The 22,496-nt window shown below is 45.9% G+C and overlaps 1 protein-coding gene across 2 annotated transcripts in view; it reads left to right on the top strand.

The window, feature by feature from the left end:
* The window catches only part of EXOC4 (exocyst complex component 4), a 611,454-nt gene that overhangs the window by 546,697 nt on the left and 42,261 nt on the right, over positions 1–22,496 (top strand). For both annotated transcript variants that reach the window (XM_026648604.1, XM_026648605.1), the window contains one exon: positions 16,669–16,810. In XM_026648604.1, the coding sequence (XP_026504389.1) occupies positions 16,669–16,810 (142 nt within the window). The remainder of the gene's footprint in view (positions 1–16,668; positions 16,811–22,496) is intronic.

Below are 22,496 nucleotides of genomic sequence, written 5' to 3'. Positions count from 1 at the left end.
CCAGTTCAGTCTAAGGCTCACCTGTCCATCTGTTACTAGGAAAATGGCTCATTCGTGTCAAAGATCAGCAGCAGCCAGTCCACCTGACCCTCCTTCATTTGGTGTTGGAAACAATTTAACTGCTGGTGTAGATGGGTCAAAACAGTTTTCAAACCCAGTTGAGGGGATCCAGGAGGACCCGTTGATAACAACCATTGTCAGCAAAGGGTCATTTCATAGTGTCGATGCAGTAAGACTGGCTGCACACGCATTATATTTGTGAGAATTGGGAAAACAAAAAGCTGCAAACTCTGCTTTAATTCCAGTTAGTGCTGGTGGTAGAGAAGTCAGCCTGTGACTTTGGGCCTGCACTGCTCCTTATAAGTCTGGGGCCTAATCTCTGTTACTCCCCTTGTTTCCTCTCCTACGGGTGGTACTTTGCCTCGTCCCATTTTGCCGCCTAAACCTGGAATATCCTCCCTGCTCCTCTGTAGCATTCATATAGGACTTCTGGTTTTGGATTTTAACTGATGAAACACCGCAATTAAAAAAAAACAAAAAACACTACCACCACCAGACATGGTCACTTGTATCCAAGGGCTTGTCTACACAGAGCAGTAATGCTGAGTACAGGGGTGTGATTTCTAAAGCACACTAACATGTTGCTCATTAATTCGTCTGTATAGACCAGTGGGTCTCAAATTTTTTTACTGGTGACCCCTTTCACATAGCAAGCCTCTGAGTGCGACCCCCCCCTAATAAATTAAACACCCTTTTTAATATATTTAACACCATTATAAATGCTGGAGGCAAAGCGGGGTTTGGGGTGGAGGTTGACCGCTTTCAACCCCCACCCCCTGGAATGACGTTGGGACTCTCTGAGGGGTCCCAACCCCCAATTTGAGAACCCCTGGTGTAGACCCTGCTGGGGTGCACTAAAGATTCCTTAGTGTTTTTTAACACAGTGCAGTCTGAAAGAGTACTACATTAAAGCTCACTACGAAACTTTACCAAAAGATTATGCATTACAATATATTCTACTGGAATGAGTAATGTCTATAATATATAATGATATAATGGAATATGCATTGCTCATTACAGTATATACAAAGACAAAGCCCCAAAACACCCTGATTTTTGGACATCTATATAAAACTCGAAAATTGCTGAAAATAACCCCTCAAAAATGAAATTAATAAACCCCCCAAAACAGAAGCCCTGCATACCCCCAACCTCCCCCCTCCTTCTCCAGATCATTCCTGGAAAACCTCACTACTTTCAGTTTGTCTTCCAACACTGATTTCCAGTCCTACCACCTTCGTGCACTTAGCTCCCTCAAACTAATGTCGTAACTTTTAAATAAATAAATAAATAAAAATATGTCCAAAATCTCACACACTCTAAAGAGGAATCAATAAATCAATAAGATGTGTATGTAACTAAAGCATCTCTTTTTATCTTCATTATCTCTTGCTGTTGTAGCCCTCATTCTTCTGGTCCCAACCCCCTTGTTTGTCATCTGTTACTGTCTTGTATCCTGCTTGGGGACAGATCTTGCAAATAGTGCTCACTACAAAGCGTGGTCGCATTGATGGCAGTGGAGACTGCCCCCAGTAAGTGCTATGCTCCGTAGTAAGCATTTAGAACAGGGGTGGGCAACCTATGGCACACGTGCCCCAGGCGGCATGCGAGCTGATTTTCAGTGGCACTCACACTGGCCAGGTCCTGGCCACCGCTCCGGGGGGCTCTGCATTTTAATTTAATTTTAAATGAAGTTTCTTAAACATTTTAAAAACCTTATTTCCTTTACATACAACAATAGTTTAGTTCTATATTATAGACTTATAGAACAAGACCTTCTAAAAACGTTAAAATGTATGACTGGCACGCGAAACCTTAAATTAGAGTGAATAAATGAAGACTTGGCACACCACTTCTGAAAGGTTGCCGACCCCTGATTTAGAAGATCAGGACTGGAATCAGTGGCATGCGGGGCCGGTTCCTGTTTCTTGGTGAATTGCACTAGATACATAAAGGCAGCATACAGCTGAATCTTGCTAAAATTCACATGTTCACAAATCCTTTAACTGTCTCAAAATACCCAATATTCTTACCCCACTTCTTAACAAAGATTTCATAGCAGAGATGACAGTGCTGTCAGTTGGTCAGTTACTACTAAAATTGCATTAATTTTATGAAACACATCGTACGTTTACTCTGAATGCTATGAAGTACTGCTATAAACAACTAAAACTAAAGTGCTCTTCATAAACTAAATGAGCAAGGTGCATTTTGTAAAGCAGTAGCCTTGGGCTTTGTTTTTCTAAATCAGTTTTGTGCATTTGTTCACAAATGTTGACGACCCTCAATGGGTCCTCCTCTCTGCTTCCCATTGAAATCAATGACAAGCTTCCTATTGAGTTCAGTGAGGGATGGAATGCGCTCTTCCGGGAAATCCCGGCTCTAGTAAAGTCAGTGGGAGTCTTGCCATTGATTTAAATGGAGCCAGGATGTCACCCCTAGTCTTGAGTGTGAATTAGCCAGGTGAAGCCTGCAGCTGTTTCTGAGCTAGCCAAGCGTACACGAAGGAGGGTGTTGAACATTTAACAGGTAAAAAATGCCTCCGATAACTCAGTAGCAGCTGAATGGATTTTTTGTTAAGCGTTCCAAACCAATTCATTTCTGAGCCGAACATGAGAGAATTCAACCCAAGAGGAAACTTTTGGGGGGGGGAGTGGCAGGAAATGACACTATAAGTGGCAGAAAACAGGGGAGTTAGACTGCAAAGTGCATCTTAGCCTAGTGACGCACTAGAAGAGCAAATGGACATACGCAATGGGATTCTTGTATGTCCAAACCCTAGAACTATAAAATCCATGTACTGCAGGAGCAGATAAGGTATGGAGGGCTTTTTCCAATGAAGAAAATCTACTCTGTATGTCATTAGGTTCATTTCTGTTTAGAATAGGAATTTGTTTCTTTCCATCCTCTACCAGGAGCTCGGATTCAAAAAATGTCCAGTGAATCTGAGGGTATCTTCACCTTCAATGGATTGTACTACCCCGGGGCTAGAATGTTCTGCTGCTCTCTTATTCTTTCCCTCCCTTCAAACTCAGAGGTGTGTTTTTCCCTGATAATCCCTTTCTCAAGGCAGTGTGTTTGCAGAAACTAATGGAAAACAAACCACTTTTAAAGGAATTATTGCCTTTTTAAAAGTGCTAATTTCCATGTGAAATTTATGCCTGCCAGCAGTGGCAGCCGAGGAGCACCACAGGCAGTTCTAACGAGACAATTCATTAGCCGGTGAGTGTACACACGCCATAAAGAACATTAATTCGCAAAATGGAAAACTAATAGAGTGTTTAGCTGGCTCTTTATCACCAGTGACAGTCTGCACTCTTCTCATCATTAGTGTTTACTGAACTGATGGGGGCTGCAGCCTGGCCAGCTTATCACTACTCATCTCAAATGAGTCTGCGATGCTTTTTCAGCTTGGCTGGCCTGCCTCTCTCCTCCCTTGCTTTAGTTTTAACTTGTAGTTAGAAACACAGATTTATGGGAGGAAGCTCATAGCTTCCATTGCTCTTAGCACGTTCTCTTCTTCTCTTCTCTTTCCCTGCACGTGCCAGTAGGGGCTCCGAGGATCTTCACCCCGGAATCCCCTAGTTATCTGGAAGATCTTTCATTATGGTCATGGTCCTGGAGGCTGTTCCTTAATTAGCTAGATGGATGCTGTTGTTAATGCAAATTACATGTTCCCCGTTCAAAGGCTGAACATGCTGCCTCCTTTGCCCTGTATGGACTTTGTCTGAGTATTTAATTCACTCACAAATTGTGAGATTTTCAAGGCACTCAGTGTTGGGCTAACTTTGCTCCCATTGAAATCCGGGGGAGTTTTGACGTTGATTTCAATAAGAGCTGAGTTTGACCAACGCAGAGCACTTAGAAAATCCCATCCTACACTGATCTTTTATTTGTAAGGTCCAAGCCTGGCCCTTAAAATTCCTCCTCTCGTGCAGGAAAGAAGTGCCTTTTTATTTTTGCTGGACTCCATGGTCTTCACTTCATTTTTCTCTTGATAAATGTGGGTTAGTCATTTTCAGTCCCTTGTTCTTTTTGCACGCGTGTGTTAAATATTCCTGGAATCCTGGAGCCTTGCACAGACTGGAGAATCAGAGCAACTCTTTGTCCAGAGATTATGTCTGTATTTGATGCTCACCGTAGCATAGAGTCATAGTGCCAACTTAAACCAGGCTTGGCCTACTACGCAGGGTACTTAACCAGGTACTCAAGCTCCATACCTACAAGCATCGCTGCGCCAGTGAACCTAAGACCTGACCTGCAGCACACCTGCTATTCCACATCTGGGCCCCAAATTGTGTCGGCCAATGAAACTCAAGCCTGACCCACAGCAAGAATGGTGGCTGAAATGTTCAAAAGTATGTGGTGTCCCCTCTCCCCGCGTTCCTTTGAGGAACTGCCCTTTAAAGATCAGGCAAATGTACACATTAGGAACTTTACTTACATGAGTCGTCTCAAGTCAATGGGACAACTCAACTGAGTAAAGCTACATACACGTATGAGTGTTTTCAGGGTCAGGGGCTAAGAAGATTAACTAAATAATCTTTCTACAAATTTCCTCACCAAGGTCCCCGGAAGTGAAAGCCAGAGTACTGACCTGCAGTGCTTAACTTTTGCCAATTGGGTTTTTTTTTTTTTGCTTTTTCAGGACAAGATGGAATCAGTGGTAGGTACGAAGACAAGTTTTTTAGACAAGTAGTTGTAGTGCAGTCATGCCTGTGTAAAGTAGGCTCAAACCCTCAGTCTAAACACCCCTAACTATGACTGGGAAGGGTGTCATAATCCAAATCTGGATTTAGCTCACTATTTCCCACATCTCTACAACAGGCTGAACAGAAAACCCACTACGAGAGTGGTCAAATAGCTGAATTTTTGTTTAACTGACCAACCTGAAAAACAAAGGGGGAAAATCATTTCAGGTCAGCCTGAAATGAAAAGTTTTGGCAAAACGGAAAAGTAGGAAACAAATTGTTTTGAGTAAAATAAAATACTTCGTTGGAACTGAAATGACGTATTTCATTTTACTTTTAACTTTTTTATCCTTTAAAAGAAAATTCTAATGAAACTGACGTTTCAAAATGAAAAGTTGCTTTGAATTGAAAAATTGAAGTGTTTCATTTAGAAGATGTCAAAACTAAACGTTTTGATTCTTTTCAGATCTTTTTGGAGTTGTTTTTTTCATTTAAAAAAATTCAGCAGGAATTCATGAAATGTTTCAGTTGACCTGAATCTGCCTTTTTTGGTGAAAAAAAGTTTTGTCCAAAAAAAATTCATCTAGCTCTAATCAATATCCAAATATCCCATGGGCATTGGGAGAGTCAAAATATTTTATATACAGATGTAGCCCTAAGATGCCAAACAGGCCAATTTAGATTGAGACAGTGAGTGATCTACGCCTTAGAGCCTCAAATAATTGTGCTGCCGGAGAAAGCAGTCCAAGCGATAATTTTTTAAAAGTCATGGAATACGGGAGAGATTCCAGAAGACTGGAAAAGGGCAAATATAGTGCCAATCTATAAAAAGAGAAATAAGGACAACCCAGGGAATTACAGACCAGTCAGCTTAACTTCTGTACCCGGAAAGATAATGGAGCAAATAATTAAGAAATCAATTTGCAAACATCTAGAAGATAATAAGGTGATAAGTAACAGTCAGTATGGATTTGTCAAAAACAAATCGTGTCAAACCAACCTGATAGCTTTCTCTGACAGGGTAACAAGCCTTGTGGATAGGGGGAAGCGGTAGATGTGGTATATCTTGACTTTAGTAAAGATTTTGATACTGTCTCGCATGACCTCATAAACAAACTAGGGAAATACAACCTAGATGGAGCTACTATAAGGTGGGTGCAAAACTGGTTTGAAAACCGTTCCCAGAGACTAGTTATCAGTGGATCACATATAAAATGGGAAATGACTGCCTAGGAAGGAGTACTACGGAAAGGGCTTTGGGGATCATAGTGAATCACAAACTAAATATGAGTCAACAGTGTAACACTGTTGCAAAAAAAGCAAACATCATTCTGGGATGTATTAGCAGGAGTGTTGTAAGCAAGACACGAGAAGTAATTCTTCTGCTCTACTCTGTGCTGATTAGGCCTCAGCTGGAATATTGTGTCCAGTTCTGGGCGCCACATTTCAGGAAGGATGTGGACAAATTGGAGAGAGTCCAGAGAAGAGCAACAATGATTAAAGGTCTAGAAAACATGACCTATGAGGGAAGATTGGGTTTGTTTAGTCTAGAAAAGAGAAGACTGAGAAGGGCCATGATAACAGTTTTCAAGTATGTAAAAGATTGTTACAAGGAGGAGGAAGAAAATTTGTTTTTCTTAACCTCTGAGGATAGGACAAGAAGCAATGGGCTTAAATTGCAGCAAGGGAGGTTTAGGTTGGACATTAGGAAAAACTTCCTAACTGTCAGGGTAGTTAAGCACTGGAATAAATTGCTCAGGGAGGTTGTGGAATGTCCATCATTGGAGATTTTTAAGAGCAGGTTAGACAAACACCTGTCAGGAATGTTATTTATTATTTCTTTAGCGCCACAAGTGTACATTGTCTTTTTATCTTCTTGCAAAGGGCTAAGTCCCTGTTTCTTGGTGTTTACACTCTAAATTAGATCCAGACTGTATTGCAACAACAGCAAGAGATCAAAGTGGAAGGAAAAATGCGTAAGCACAAAAAGAAAAGAATTGTTTGAGAGCAGTGTCCCAGTTGTTATTCCCACAAAGAGAAAATCATTTAAGTTGATTAACTTTGCATTTCTTATTGGTTACGTAGGCTTTTTAATTTTGTATGTTTGGGATTGTTCCCTGCTTGGTTCGGGTGAGATAGAGAATTAGATCTGAGGGACATCAGCATACTGAAAACTCCACAAAATGTGCCACTTAATAGTCCCTCCCAAAGGCCCCGTACAGGTTGAATAGAAGGGGAGACGCAACCTAACTTGGTGGAACTCCATATAACAGCACCTTTGGGTGATGAGCTGTTGCCCTACAGCCCACTCTAGGAATGCAGAGCAAGGAGAGAACAGAGCTACGCAAGAGGGTAACTCTCCCACTGCAGTCTCACAGGCAGCTGATAGATCTAACACAGAGGCGGGCAAACTAAGGCCCGCAGGCCACATCTGACCTGCGGGCCCGTCCTGCCCAGCCCTTGAAGTCCTGGCCAGGGAGGCTAGCCCCCGGCCCCTCTCCTGCTGTCCTCCCTGCCCCGCAGCATCAGCTCGCTCTGCTGTCAGCGCTTTGGGCGGCGGGGCTGAGAGCTCCCGCTGGGCAGCGCAGCTGCAAGAACCCCCGGAGTGTAGTGTATTAAATTGCTCCCTGTAGGACTGTACTACTTACGGAGCACCAGGACTGGCAGCCATAAGTACTGTAGTACACCAAGTGTAGCACATTCTTATGGGGAGCAATTTAATACACTACACCCGGGTAGGGAAGGCTGTGCCTCCCCAAACAGCCTGGCCCCCGCCCCCTATCCGCCCCTCCCACTTCCCGCCCCCTGACTGCCCCCCTCAGAACCCCGACCCATCCAACCCCCCCTGCTCTTTGTCCCCTGACCGCCCCCTCCCAGGACCCCCCACCCCTAACTGCCCCCCCCGGGACCCCACACCCTATCCAACCCCCCTTGCTCCCTGTCCCTTGACTGCCCCAACTCCTATCCACACACCCCGGAACTCCCACGCCTATCCAACCACTCCCTGCCCCCTGACTGCCCCCCGGGACTCCCTGCCCCTTATCCAACCTCCCCGCTCCCCACCCTCTTACCATGCTGCTCAGAGCACCAAGACTGGCAGTCATAAGTAGTACACCGTAAGTAGCACATTCCTACAGGGAACAATTTAATACACTACACCTGGCCCTCCATACAGTTTTGGAACCCCGATGTAGCCCTCAGGCCAAAACGTTTGCCCTCCTCTGATCTAACAGCATCAGCATGGATGCCTGTTCTTCATCCATCCCCAGGAAGCAATTATGTACCAACATCACCCAGGGCCGTTTCTTTCCTGTACCCAAGTCTGTACCCAGACTGACAAAGGGCACGAAGATCTGAGGCTTAATTGAAAGAAAGATGGCGTTGCTAATTGTGATATTCTAAAAAGACATCTCTTGACCGTCCTCTCGCTGGCTTCAAAACGTAGAGGTCTCCTGATGTTTGCCTCCCCCTAAGAAATCTACTTGAAATAAATCCTTGATGTCGGATCTGACACATACCCATTGTACATACTTGTGTGTGCTCCTCCTGTTTGCTTCTTTAGAAAGCAAACATTTGCTAGTCTGTCTGATTTCTTCCCACTCCTTACCAGGCCTTTTCTGTCAAATACCTTTTATCCTTATTTATTTTTATTACACGAGTGCCCAGAGGCCCCAAGTGAGATCAGGGTCTGCCCCACTGTGCTAGAAATTACAAACACAATGAGACATTCCTTGACTCAAAGGGTATGTCCAGACTACCCGCCGTATCGGCGGGTAGAGATCAATTTATCGGGGATCGGTATATCGCATCTCATCAAGAAGCACTATGTCGATCCCCGAACGCGCTCCCCGTCAACTCCGGAACTCCACCGGTGCGAGCGGCGGTAGCGGAGTTGACGGGGGAGCCGCGGCCGTCGATCCCGCGCCATGAGGATGGGAGGTAAGTCGGAATAAGATACATCGACTTCAGCTACGGTATTCCCGTAGCTGAAGTTGCGTATCTTACATCGACACCCCCCCTAATGTAGACCAAGCCAAAGAGCTCACACTCTAAATAGCCATGGCATGCAAAGGAAATATTAGCACCATTTTACAGATGGTGACTTAGAGCACAAAGAGATTCAGTGACTTGCCCAAGGTCACACAGGCAGTCTGTTGCAGAGCCACGAACTGAACCCGGGCCTCCAGAGGTCTAGTCCAAAGTAGTAACCACAAGAGTATCCTTCCTCATGCGTTTATTTGTAGTTAGCACTTTACAGTGATTTGCTGTTTTCATCTGACAATGAGTCAATCTTGCTGGCCCCAGGATTGTGGAGTGAACTCCCACAGCAGCTAAGGACCATCATAAACCTCACCACCTTCCACTCTAAGTGTGCATTTTTTGTCCTTGCCTTCTCTACTGTAACATATAAAAAGAAGCTCCAAACAAAATACTCCGCTACATATGCTTCACCCCCGGGGAGAGGGTAAAAGCACAATATGTGACAGACGTTAGTCACATTGCTCAGTGCACTACTGGAAAGTGCTCAGATACTGCTGCTATGTGCACGGTATAAGAATCTATATAGAATAGAACAGAGTGAGAAGTAAAAGGTGAGTGGCTGTTCCTAATGTCCCTGGCAGAATCATAGAATATCAGGGTTAGAAGAGACCTCAGGAGGTCATCTAGTCCAACCCCCTGCTCAAAGCAGGACCAATACCCAACTAAATCATCCCAGCCAGGGCTTTGTCAAGCCTGACCTTAAAAACCTCTAAGGAAGGAGATTCCACCACCTCCCTAGGTAACCCATTCCAGTGCTTCACCACCCTCCTAGTGAAAAAGTTTTTCCTAATATACAACCTAAACCTCTCCCACTGCAACTTGAGATCATTACTCCTTGTTCTGTCATCTGCTACCACTGAAAACAGTCTAGATCCATCTTCTTTGGAACCCACTTTCAGGTAGTTGAAAGCAGCTATCAAATCTCCCTTCATTCTTCTCTTCTGCAGACTAATAAATCCCAGTTCCCTCAGCCTCTCCTCATAAGTCATGTGCTCCAGCCCCCTAATCATTTTTGTTGCCCTCCGCTGGACTCTTTCCAATTTTTCCACATCCTTCTTGTAGTGTGGGGCCCAAACCTGAACACACTACTCCAGATGAGGCCTCACCAATGTCAAATAGAGAGGAATGATCACATTCCTCGATCTCCTGGCAATGCTCCTACTTATACAGCCCAAAATGCCGTTAGCCTTCTTGGCAACAAGAGCACACTGTTGACTCATATCCAGCTTCTCGTCCACTGTAACCTCTAGGTCCTTTTCTGCAGAACTGCTGCCTAGCCATTCGGTCCCTAGTGTGTAGCAGTGCATGGGATTCTTCCGTCCTAAGTGCAGGACTCTGCACTTGTTCTTGTTGAACCTCATCAGATTTCTTTTGACCCAATCCTCTAATTTGTCTAGGTCTCTCTGTATTCTATCCCTACCCTCCAGCGTATACCCCTACCCCGATAGAACGCGACCCGATATAACACAAATTCGGATATAACACGGTAAAGCAGCGTGGAGCCCCGGGCCCTTTAAAGCACCGCCCGAGCCCCGCTGCTTTACCGCGTTATATCTGAGTTCGTGTGGAGCCCCAGGCCTTTTAAATCCCAGCCCAAGCCCCGCTGCCAGAGCTCCAGCAGTGATTTAAAGGGACCGGGGGTCCCCGCAGCGGCTGGAGCACCGGGCCCTTTAAATCACCGCCAGGGAAGCCGGTCCAGTCCAGCACGGCGGTACGCCGTACTGGACCAAACCCAATATAACGCGGTCTCACCTATAAGGCGGTGAGATTTTTTGGCTCCCGAGGACCACATTATATCGGGGTAGAAGTGTATCTACCACTCCTCCCAGTTTAGTGTCGTCTGCAAACTTGCTGAGGGTGCAATCCACACCATCCTCCGGATCATTAATGAAGATATTGAACAAAACCGGCCCCAGGACCGACCCTTGGGGCACTCTGCTTGATACCGGCTGCCAACTAGACATGGAGCCATTGATCACTACCCGTTGAGCCAGACGATCTAGCCAGCTTTCTATCCACCTTATAGTTCACATCACGGACATGGGTCTGAATGTGTCCAAACACTGGCTTTCTTTTAGCAGAGTTATAAAATTGTATTGTGATGTTCTTTTCTGAAATGCAAACAGAAACCATTTATTTATATAAATACATTTTATCTAATATATGAAAACACGCATGCATGCACACGCCAGGTTTACTTCACGGGTTTAGATTGTGCCGTAGCTAAATCAGAGTCTGTAATCCCAAACTGATTTGCTCCCCAATGCTATTAAATCATTCAAATCTGCTAGTAGTCATTCTAATCAAGCAGGAAGTGGGCAGAGCACTTGCAATGTAGGTGTTGATTGGTTACATAGGTTTGTATATGTGGAACACTGCAGGTTTCGTTTAATATTCCCGAGGTCTTGTAATTTACATCCATCGATTTACACGGCACAGTGTTTCAAGAGACACCAGCATTGCTTTGAATTACAAAATGATTGAAATCATTGGTGACAACCAGCACGCTGGATTTATTTTTCTTAAGTTTCGTGGAATGAAACATTTCTTCTCTTCGTTTTTCTCTCTGTTTTGGCAGCACCCGGAGCAGGCGAGGGAAAATCCTATTGTCCAGCAGGCAGGGGCGGCTCTACGTTTTTTGCTGCCCCAAGCACGGCAGTCAGGTGGCCTTCGGTGGCCTTCAGTGGCATGCCTGCGGGCGGTCCGCGGTCACACGGATTCGGCGGCGTTTCTGCGGGTGATCTGCCGGTCCCGCACCTTCGGCGTACCCGCCGCCGAATTGCCGCGGAAACCGCAAGACCGGCAGACCTCCCGCAGGCACACCGCCAAAGGCTGCCTGACTGCCGCCCTCACAGCCACCGGCAGGGCGCCCCCCACAGCTTGCCGCCCCAGGCACGCGCTTGCTGCACTGGTGCCTGGAGCCGCCCCTGCCAGCAGGACAACCCAACCCAGTTCAGACAAATGAAATTCAGTTACTTACTGCTTAGCAGTCACGTTGCTGGACAGTATTTAAAAATCCTGGGTTATTTAGTTGACCAGCAGGTCTGACTTTTGGCTGAATGAGAAAACTGACCATCTGGCCAAGATTCCTTGTAGGTGCCACCAAGCAGCAGAAGAAATGGATGCCTGCCCAGCCTGCTACTTTGCTGAATTACTATTCATCTCCTATTGCTAATGCATCTCCTATTGCATTTCAGGAAGAGCACTCCTATCCACTGTCCCCAAAAGGCAGCATGGGGTTCACCTGCCATTGGGTGACATTTACCACAGGCTGCCAAGCTCATCAGCCTGCGCTCTGTACACTGCACTGGCTCCTTCTCCTATACCAGATCTTATTTAAAGATTCTGATCAGGACCTTTAAGGCCCTCAGTGCCCTGAGTATCTCTTACCCCACCCACTCTCCGTGACCACATTGGCTGAGAACGTATGGGATGATGGAATTACTGGTGCCTAGAGCAAGACTTGGGGGAACAGGGGATCTGCTCAGTGGCTGGCTCTCCGCTGCTGAACTAACTATCCCACCAGACACAAGACGAGGAAGAGGAAGGAAGGTACTTGTGTTGACAAGTTGGTTGCACACCATTCTGGAGAAAAATGCAAAACAGTGTATCTTAAGACCCTGTTGTAATGGAAGGAAGCCAAGCTGGAATAGATCCTGCTATAGAGACCTTGATTCTGGAAGGGAGGGGATGTGTTCTTGTGGTTAAGGCACTAGGCTGGGGCTTAGGAAATCTTCACTCAGTGTCTTGCTCTATCATCAGCTTATTGTGCGACCTTGGGCACGTCACTAAGGGCTGGTCTACACCCAGCCGCTAGTTCGGCGGCTGGGGATCGAAGTTCTGGGTTCGACTTATCGCGTCTGGTCTGGACGCGATAAGTCGAACGAGGAAGTGCTCGCCGTCGACTGCGGTACTCCAGCTCGGCGAGAGGAGTACCGCGGAGTCGACGGGGAGCCTGCCTGCCGCGTGTGGACCGCGTCTGAACCGCGGTAAGTTCGAAGTAAGGTATGTCGACTTCAGCTACGTTATTCACGTAGCTGAAGTTGCGTACCTTACTTCGACTTGGGGGGTTAGTGTAGACCAGGCCTTAATCTCTCTATGATGCAGAGTCCGGATATTTTTGTCATTAAAATCTCATAATTTTACATAGTTTTTTTTTGCAGATTTAATCTAATTTGATTGTTCGGCTTGAATTCATGTCTTCCTCCCCTTGTGGAAAGGAAAAAAGAGACGTCTTCAGGAAAGTCCGTCCAGCTGTAGCAATCCAAACCCGCCTCTCACTGCAGTGCAGCACTCGACTTAAATGGGAGGAATCGATCTACAGCCTCTGAGAGCAGCAACTACCATCTTGGGTTCTCCCCCCACCCCCACCCTGGTGTAATGAGCCGCCCAAATTGACTTTTCCACATTTGATTTAAATAAAGAGCAGATTGTCCCATTTCCATCTCCCCACCACCACCACCAAATGTAATTCTATCTTTACTTAAATCCCTGCAAATGAATTGAAGAGCTGTGCACACACACACACACAAAAAAAAACCCCACTGCAAGGGAAATTAGCTGAGTCTTGTATTTCAGATGACACGGCCATCCATCTCCCTGCCCTCTAACGAGGCACTAGCAGAGCGAGCTGCAACAGGCCATTCGGGTTCCTTAGGTAGCTTGCTGCCCCACCATCACCTTCAGCTGATTAAAGGAAAATGATTCTTCCACTTATAATACCCCGGGCGCAGCTCCCCGACTCGGGGAGCAGCTGAGTCCAAGAGCCTTTTCCATGGGATTTAAGGAATATTTTATTATAAATTGAATGAAAAATTGGTGTTTTTTTTTTACCCCTTTGAAGAGAGTTGTGTGTGGTGACGGGAAGGAGAGAGACTGCCTGACTAAAACTGTGACAAAATAAATAACCTCAGACCTGATCCTGCAAGATCCAGGGAGCGCCCCTCCCCCATTGAAATGAATGACAATTGAGAGTACTCAGCAGGTTACGGGGTCGGGGCTAAATGGAAAAGCATTAACTTGTCTTTCCAAATGCCTTCCTGGAATCACCTATTAACATGCTTATGCTGAGATAGGGACTTAGCAGCCCAGCTGAATACCGTTTTCCTTGGATGGAAAACCGCAAAGGGTATATTGAGCTGCATATATAAATACGCTGTATATTGCTTGGAAAGATTGGTGGGTGGGTGTGTTATGCACACACTTCCCAGCCTTGTCTGCAATCATCCTGAGCAGATTCCATCAGGGTTACTTCCTTGTCTTTTTTCCTTTGACATTTAGGAGCTAGTTAATTATTTTCACTTGGCTTTGCTTCCTGGGCTCTGACTTTCTTTACTCACTACTGTCTCCTTGTTAAAAAGACTTCATAAATTTCATTGAGCCTAGAGGAGAGTTCATAAACCAATCTTCCCAGAGAACCCCCATTTTTATGCTGTTTCACTATGTGCACATTTTTCTTTTGCTGTCGCTTACACTAAAATTAGATGCGCAATTCGGTTGTTTGCTTTGTGCAATCCTTTTCTTTATGTTGTTGCTAATTTCTTTTTAATTTTGCTGCTGTCTTCTGTGTTTATCTTGATCTGTTTTACTTACAAATGATCATTAGACTTTTTAGGGATTTTTCATTTATTTGCTTTCTTTACAGAATAAATTTTCAGGGGCTCTTTTAATTTTATGAAGAAGCTTAAGAACTAGAGTAGATTCATTTTGTGAAGTTGTGTGTGTGTGTGTGGTTACATGGCAAGAGAAGACTTTAAATTAATCAGTCTCCCTGTCTTTTCACTAAGCCCTTGGTGACTGTAGCATTCATGCCTTCTTTCCCAAGCAGTGTGTGTGTGTGTGATTTCTTTCACTAGTGGTTGGTCCACTGAAGGACAAAGAGCCTTTTATTGCTGCTACCTAAGGGTGTGATTTCCCTGCTCATGGACATATACTCATGTTAGCCCAATGAGAGCTAGCAGGGGTATAAATAATACTGGAGCCACGGTAGCAGGGGCAGCAGAGGCCCGGCTGAGCCATGCCAAGTATATACCCACTGTTTTCAGGTGGGTGTAGTCGCTGCCGCTGCCTGTGTCACCGTGGCTACACTGCCATTTATATTCACATCAAGCTACCATGAGTGTGTATATGCAAGCAGGGGAATTGCACCCCTAGGTCGTAGTGTAGACATAGCCTAAGATACTAATTGACACACTCCTCTGAAAGGCAGCATGGTTTAGTGTTCTGGGAACGAGGGGGTGTGACAAATAGAAATACTTTAAGACTGTATCTCGGCTTGGCTCTGTCAGGGTGGTTTCTATACGAATATCTTTGATTAAGGACTTCCCAATAGGTGGCCATCTGGAATGGGTTAGTCAGGAAGGAGATGGCTCAAGATGGTCGCTTAATCAGCTTCTGCCTAGGAGCGCTTAAGGGACAGTGCCAGCACCCTTGGCTCTGATGACTGGCTTGGTCCCCCAGCAGTCTACAGAAGTGGTTTTACCTGGGAGGGCCAAAGCCCACCAACACTTGTAAAAGCTGCTGGGAACAAAGAACCCTTGCAGGATTTATAAGGACGTTCTCGCAGAGATGTTGGAGGCTGAGAGAAACTCAGACCCGGGAGCCCGGCAGGGTGTCTGAAGAAGCTAGGCCTGGCTGGGTTGCCATTATGGGACAGTAGGTAAGATAGATATGTGCACAAGTGATTTGTTTTAAAATCCGTTTTTTCTCACTAACCTTCGTTCCCACTATTACCTAAACATACTTTGTTTTAAGAAGGCTGTTGGTCACGATAGACCGGTCACTGCTTCCCAAAGGGAAGCAATGCAGTCAGACCTGCAGCTGGCAAATGGTTGGTGGACATGGGATCGTGATCCCAAGTTTCAGAGCGGAAGAATTGCAAGATTCCACCCCCCAAGGACAAGCGGCCCAAAACCTAATGTGGGTGCTCGAGCTAGTGCATTAAATATAGCAGTGTGGCCACAGCTGCACAGGGCAGCTTGGACCAGCACCATGTGCACAATCTCACCTGTCCCCTTAGGTACATACTTCGGCAGCTAGCCTGAGCCTACTGCACATGCCGCTGCAGCCACGTTGCTATTTTTAATGATTAGCTTGGGGAAACTTACATGCACTACCCAAGTTGGGAGTTACCCTCCCAGCTGCTGTGTAGATGTAGCCTGAGAGATGGACTGGCTGTAAATGTTCCCTTGTCTTCCAGTCAGGGCCGGCTTTAGGAAGTGTGAGGCCCGATTCGAACAGTTTCGACGGGGCCCCGGCAGGGATAACTAAAAAAAAAACCATGTAAAAAAACCACATGGGGCTTGTACTCACCGGGCCACGCTCCTAGTCTTTGGCGGTGGGTCCTTCACTCACTCCGGGTCTTCGGCGGCACTGAAGGACTCGCCGCCAAAGACCCGGAGCGAGTGAAGGACCCGCCGCCAAAGACCTGGAGCGCCGCCGGGTGAGTAAAAATTAAAAAGGCGCCTCTAGCCAGGGAAGGGATTCTCTGCCACTTGCCCCCCACTCTGGGCGGCCCTGCCACTGGGCGCGGGGCCCTCTTAGGCGCGGAGCCCGAATCGGGGGAATTGGTGGAATTGGCCTAAAGCCGGCCCTGCTTCCAGTAGCAGAAACGTCCGTTGTGCTGCAATATTACTTGCAAGCAAATGATTTTGGTGGTTGATTAAACTCCTCAGCTTTACTTTGGAGTTTAATCAATTGCAGAAGCAGTCTGTTGCTTCATATACTCCAGGATCTTAGACATTATTGCTTAGAGAATGCATGTGCATATGGTGGAAATAAATGAGATGACATGGTTGCTAAAACACAGCTGTTTGATTAAATATATTCCCAACCATTAATACGTAGACTCTCTCTCTCTCTCTCTCATCTATATCAGCGCCGTCACCTGGTCAGGACAGCCATGCAAATATGGACCTCCCACCAGTGTCAGAACAGATCATGCAAACGCTGAGTGAACTGGCCAAGTCCTTCCAAGAGATGGCTGACCGCTGCTTGCTGGTTCTGCATTTGGAAGTCAGGTATGGCACAGAACCTCTGAATCTAGAGTGAGCAGGTGAACTTTTGAGGTTAAAGCTACTATTAAAGCTTTAGTAATTAGATTAGCTTTTCCTAGTAGGTGCCCTACTCTCAATGAGAGAGATGTGATCATAGATTATAAAACCAGAAGGGACTATTGTGATCATCTAGTCTGACTTCCTGCATAACCCAAGCCATAGAACTTCTCTGAATTAATTCCTGTTTCAACTACAGCATATATTTTAGAAACACGTCCGATCTTGATGTTAAAATTGTAGTGATAGGGAATCTATCACAACCCTTGGTAAATTTTTCCAATGGTTAATAACCCTCAGTATTGAAAATGTGTGCCTTATTTCCAGTCTGAATTTGTCTAGCTTCAGCCTCCAGCCATGGATCTTGTTATACCTTTGTCTGCCAGACCGAAGAGCCCATTATCAAATATTTGTTCCCCATGTAGGTATTTATAGACTGTGATCAAGTCACCTATTAACCTTTGTTAAACTACATAGATTGAGCTCCTTGGGTCTATCACTATAAGGCATGTTTTCCGATCCTTTAATCGTTCTCATGGCTCTTCTCTGAAGTTGAACCCTCTCTAATTTATTAACATCCTTCCTGAATTGTGAAACCAGAACTGGACATAGTATTCCAGTAGTGAACACACCAGTGCTAAATACACTGATAGTGTCATCTCCTATTCAATATTCTGCTGGTTATATAGCCAAAGATCACATTTGCCCATTTGACCATAGTGTCGTAGTGGGATCTCATGTTTAGTTGATTATGTACCATGACCCAAAAGTCCTTCTCAGAGTCACTGCTTTGCAGGATAGAGTCCCCCAACACTGACAGTGTATAGTGAATTCTCTCAAATTTCACGAGCTTAAATCTCTTGATTTCAATGGGGTTCTAGAAGAGAAATGGAAAAATTGGGAAAGAATTTTTTGTTTAAACAAAAAAAAAATATTTTCTAGTGTCTCCGTGTGTGTTAGAAACACCACCTGGAAGAATTATTTTTCTGGGATCTTTTCCATACAAACCTGCAAAAGAATGCTCTTTTGTGCTACTTAGAATCATAGAATATCAGGGTTGGAAGGGACCTCAGGAGGTCATCTAGTCCAACCCGCTGCTCAAAGCAGGACCAATCCCCAACTATTTTTTTTGCCCCAGCTTCCTAAATAGCCCCCTCAAGGATTGAGCTCATAACCCTGGATTTAGCAGGCCAATGATCAAACCACTGAGCTATCCCGCCCCCCCTTGTGAAGGCTTTTTATGTTTATCATATGCTGTGCCCTGGATTCCAAATGGGAACCTTTTATTGCTAACTGTTGAAAGGATAATACAATTGGAGAAGGATGGGGGCACTGTCTTGATTTTTTTAAAGGGCTGGATAATCTTATGACGTGGTTACAAATGCAAAGATCAAGGTAATCAAATCTATGGCTTCAGGCCATCAGCTGATTGCTATGGGGGTTGAGAAGGAATTGTTCCCTTACACACAATATGAGCCAGGTGTATTATAGCTGGTACTTGCCTTTCTCTAAGGCATCAGGTTTAAGCTCATGGCAGTGGCAGGGCATGAGATTTGATGGACCAGCAGTTTGTTCTATTGTGACAGATTCTGGGCTAGATCCTGTACCAGTGTAAATTGGTGTAACTCCATTGAAGTCAGTGGAGCTATGCCAGTTTATACCAGCGAAGGATCTGTCCCATTATTTATATTTACATTATATAGTTTTTAAAAATAAATAAATTCACATCATGTACTGTCAGCAGCCCCTCAACCTACTGTCCAGGCTCAGTTGGACACTGTATTGTAGGCGTCTCAGAAGAACGGGGACTTGAGGGATTTTAAGGTACAGATAGTTAAGTTATTGAAATAGAACATTTTTCCAGTTTAGGTATAGTACTGGGTGACACCAAAACTAACCCTGCAGCTGCAAATCATAGAATATCAGGGTTGGAAGGGACCTCAGGAGGTCATCTAGTCCAACCCCCTACTCAAAGCAGGACCAATCCCCAGACAGATTTTTGCCCCAGATCCCTAAATGGCCCCCTCCAGGATTGAACTCATAACCCTGGGTTTAGTAGGCCAATGCGCAAACCACTGAGCTAAATGGTAGAGCTAATATCATATAACAACAACAGCAGTATGGATGTGAGTATACATGTGTATACAGTGTTATACCCGTGTCCAACACAACGTAAGTGGAACATATGTGAGCATGTACACTGTCTAGTAAGCTTGTGCGCTGGTGTAGACATAGTTGTACCAGAGTGAATGGGCTTCTATACAAAAATCCTCTGTAGTTTTCTGTTGCACCAGGTAACTGAGTTTTGAGTAGTAGCAAGTATAAAATGCAATTCAGGAGTTCAGGATTTGTCTTAATAGGCGCTAGGTGTAAAACAAACAAAAGGAAGTATTTCTTCACACAGCTCACAACTTGTGGAACTCTTTGCCAGAAGATGATGTGAACGCCAAGCCTGTAACGGGGTACAAAAAAGAACTAGATAAATTCATGGAGGATAGGTCCATCAATGGCTATTAGGTAGGATGGGCAAGGGTGGTGTCCCTAGCCTCTGTTTGCCAGAAGCTGGGAATGGGCAACAGGGGATGGCTCACTTGATGATTACCGGTTCTGTTCATTCCCTCTGAAGCACTTGGCATTGGCCACTGTTGGACGACAGGATACTGGGCTAGATGGCCCTTTGGTCTGACCCAGTGTGGCCATTCTTATGTTCTTATGTCTGAAGTAGACCATTCCCCATCTAGTCTGGCATCCTGCCTTTACTGGTGGCCACAATATGATGCTGCAAATACACCAAGCCAGTTGTGTAATGCTCTGCATCATCGGCACGGGAAGTAGGGGTGCGGGGTGCTGCAGCACCCCCAGGTTTTGCGCCCGGCCACCATCCCTGCACCCCTGCCGCCCAGTGTCCCAGCCACCGGGCCCGCTGCTGCCTGGGTTCCGCTCAACCGCCAGTCCCAGGTCCCACTCGGCTGCCGGCCCTGGGTCCCGCTCAGTCGCATGCGGGGTCCTGGCTGCCGGCCCCAGCTCCAAGGGGCGTGGACAGGGGTAAGGGGGGGTGCAGCTCAGCATCCCCACTCCAAAAACTCTTCCAGCGCCACTGCTCTGCATGGATGAGTGGAAGGGAGAGAAGGGAAGGTGTGCTAATGACCAGTAAACACCCAGTCTCTGTGGGAGTTCCCTCTTATTAATCACACTGTGTTGTGCAACCACCTGCAGTAACACCAGAAAAAATAGCCGTCCCTTTGGTGGCTGTGAATAGCGGGATTCTCTGAAATTACTATGCGAGCTCCCAGAATTCATGTCATTGTCCAGCTGTATAATGCAGTGTGTTTTCATTCACAAAAACCTGTTCTTTAAACGAGCCTTCATGGCACATCTTCATAGAGGTGCATGGGAATTTATCAGCACCAGGTCCGTTTCAAGGAGGGTGCAAGCGAACAACCAGGCAGGGTTTTATGCCACAGCATCACTTTCTCTCGGCTTTCTCCCCTTCTCAGGCTCTCTGTTCTCTTCTGAATTTTGCCGGATGCAGCCACACTACAGAGTTTGACTAGTTAGGCTGCCTCACAACTCTCTGGAACCACGTGGGAATGATGCAGGGACCACTGTAAATCCAATGTCATTCTACTTAAGTCAGTGAATTGACTCTGGGTTTACAGCAGCGTAGGTAGGATCCGAATTTGTCCCTCAAATTTGTAGCTGCTTATCTAAACCAAACCCATTGAGATTCACAGGTCATTAACCATTACCCCATTTAAAAATAATAATGGTGCTTTGCACTTCTTTGGTTCTGCTTCAGGATGGTAAAGTGCTTTTAAAACATTTATTTAGCCTCATACCAGTTCTAGGAGAGCAGGGGATATTATTAACCCAGTTTTACGGAGGAGGCCATGGAGGCACAGAGAGACCGTATGACTTGCCCTACTTCACCCGGGAAGTCTGTAGCAGAGCTGGGATTAAAATCCAAGTCATCTGACTCCCTGTCTTCTGCCTTAACTACAACTCCATCCTTCCTGTTCAGGACAGAATGTAACCGAAAATATATATTTTTTCTTTAGGTTATTTGTACCATCCTATAGAAAGTAACAGAAGATTATCGGCTGAATACTCAGGAGCAGTGCTTGGTGTATAGAGGTGGGCACAAGGAAGGCTTAGCCACAACCTTTCTGCCTCTCCCCCTCCCCCCACCTCACCTATGGACAACTGGAGCCCTGTTCAGCCCCCTATGCAAGTTAGAGACACCTCAGGGCTGGTCTGAATTGTATTAGTTTACAAGGGCCCCTTTGGGGTCGTTTTGGTAGTGGGGATCACCAGAGGGCAGGGCCCTCCAGTCACATTCCCTCCCACCCCCACACAACACAACCCCTTCACTGGTTGGGCCGGGGAGTGATAGAATGGAGTCAGCTGGGCCAGCTCTGTGCCAGGGAGTCCTCTGTGCTTGACTACCCTGTGACAGAGAGCTGAGAACCCGCGGCTGAACCAGCACTCTGGTCACTGGGAATCCAGTCAGTTCCCCGGCAGAGGGCCGGATTGAGAGAAGGAGTGACTAATGACTAGATCAGTCTGGGCTGGGAACAGCTAAGGAGCTAATTACCCCATTAAGTGCAAGCGCAGAAAAGGAGCATAGGAAGGAAGCACAAGGACAGGAGGAGAGAGAAGCAGAAAGGCCAGCAGGGCCAGGGTAAAGGGAGATCTCTTCCCTCTCTCATGATTGTGTAACACTGGTAAATAAGAAATGCTGCACGGGACTGTAAGGGGGTGGGTGGTTGATAAAACACCAATAAACTACACAAAGGTGGTTACAGATTGGGGGTGTCGGGGTCATTGACCTGAAAAGACAGGAGCGGAGGGCCGTGCCCTGTCACATACCCCTTTAGTGCAGCTATACTGTTTTGCAAAGCAGTGGATGAGCTTCTGTGGCCTGCGACGTGCAGCAGGTCAGACTAGATGGTCCCTTCTGGCCTTAAAGTCTATGGGGGGGATTTAGCCTGGGCCAGGATCTGGCTTGATATCCTTGCTATAGACTTCTACAGAAAGGAACTGATTCCCTGTTAAATTGCTGTGGGCAAAATCTGTGGGCCTCATGGCAGTCAATGGGGGTTTGCTTTTGACTTCAATGTGGAGCCAGGATTTCACCCTATTAGGTTTATAGTGTAATTTCTCTAGAACTCTGTTAATTCTGTAGAAAACTATTGGTAATTTAAATGTATAGAACCTTCCATGAGAGACCTCATCAGCAGGAGAAATGGGGAGAGAGTGTATTGCCAGAAGCTGGGAATGGGCGACAGGGGATGGATGATAATTACCTGTTCTGTTCATTCCCTCTGAAGCACCTGGCATTGGCCACTGTCGGAAGACAGGACACTGGGCTAGATGGACCTTTGGTCTGACCCAGTATGGCCATTCTTATGTTCTTATGCCTGCAGAGCTTGAAATGAACAAGCAAAAGAAGGAGAGAAAAGTTGTGACAACTTTAAATGCCTGGGAAGAGGTACAGCCTTGACCTGCTAATGATTGTTTTCATGTCCCCTGACCCTCACTTGGCTGGTTCTCACATTGTATTATTAGGGCTCTGTGTAAATGGAGAGGGTTTTCTTTCAAGTTCCTACAAAGAAGGTTTTGCTGAACCAGCATGTACCGTGTTGGAGAACCT

This window comes from Terrapene carolina, unplaced genomic scaffold, assembly GCF_002925995.2.
Source record: "Terrapene carolina triunguis isolate 2854851 unplaced genomic scaffold, T_m_triunguis-2.0 Scaffold68, whole genome shotgun sequence".
Lineage (NCBI taxonomy): Eukaryota > Metazoa > Chordata > Testudines > Emydidae > Terrapene > Terrapene triunguis.
This window is presented reverse-complemented; position numbering and strand designations above follow the sequence as displayed.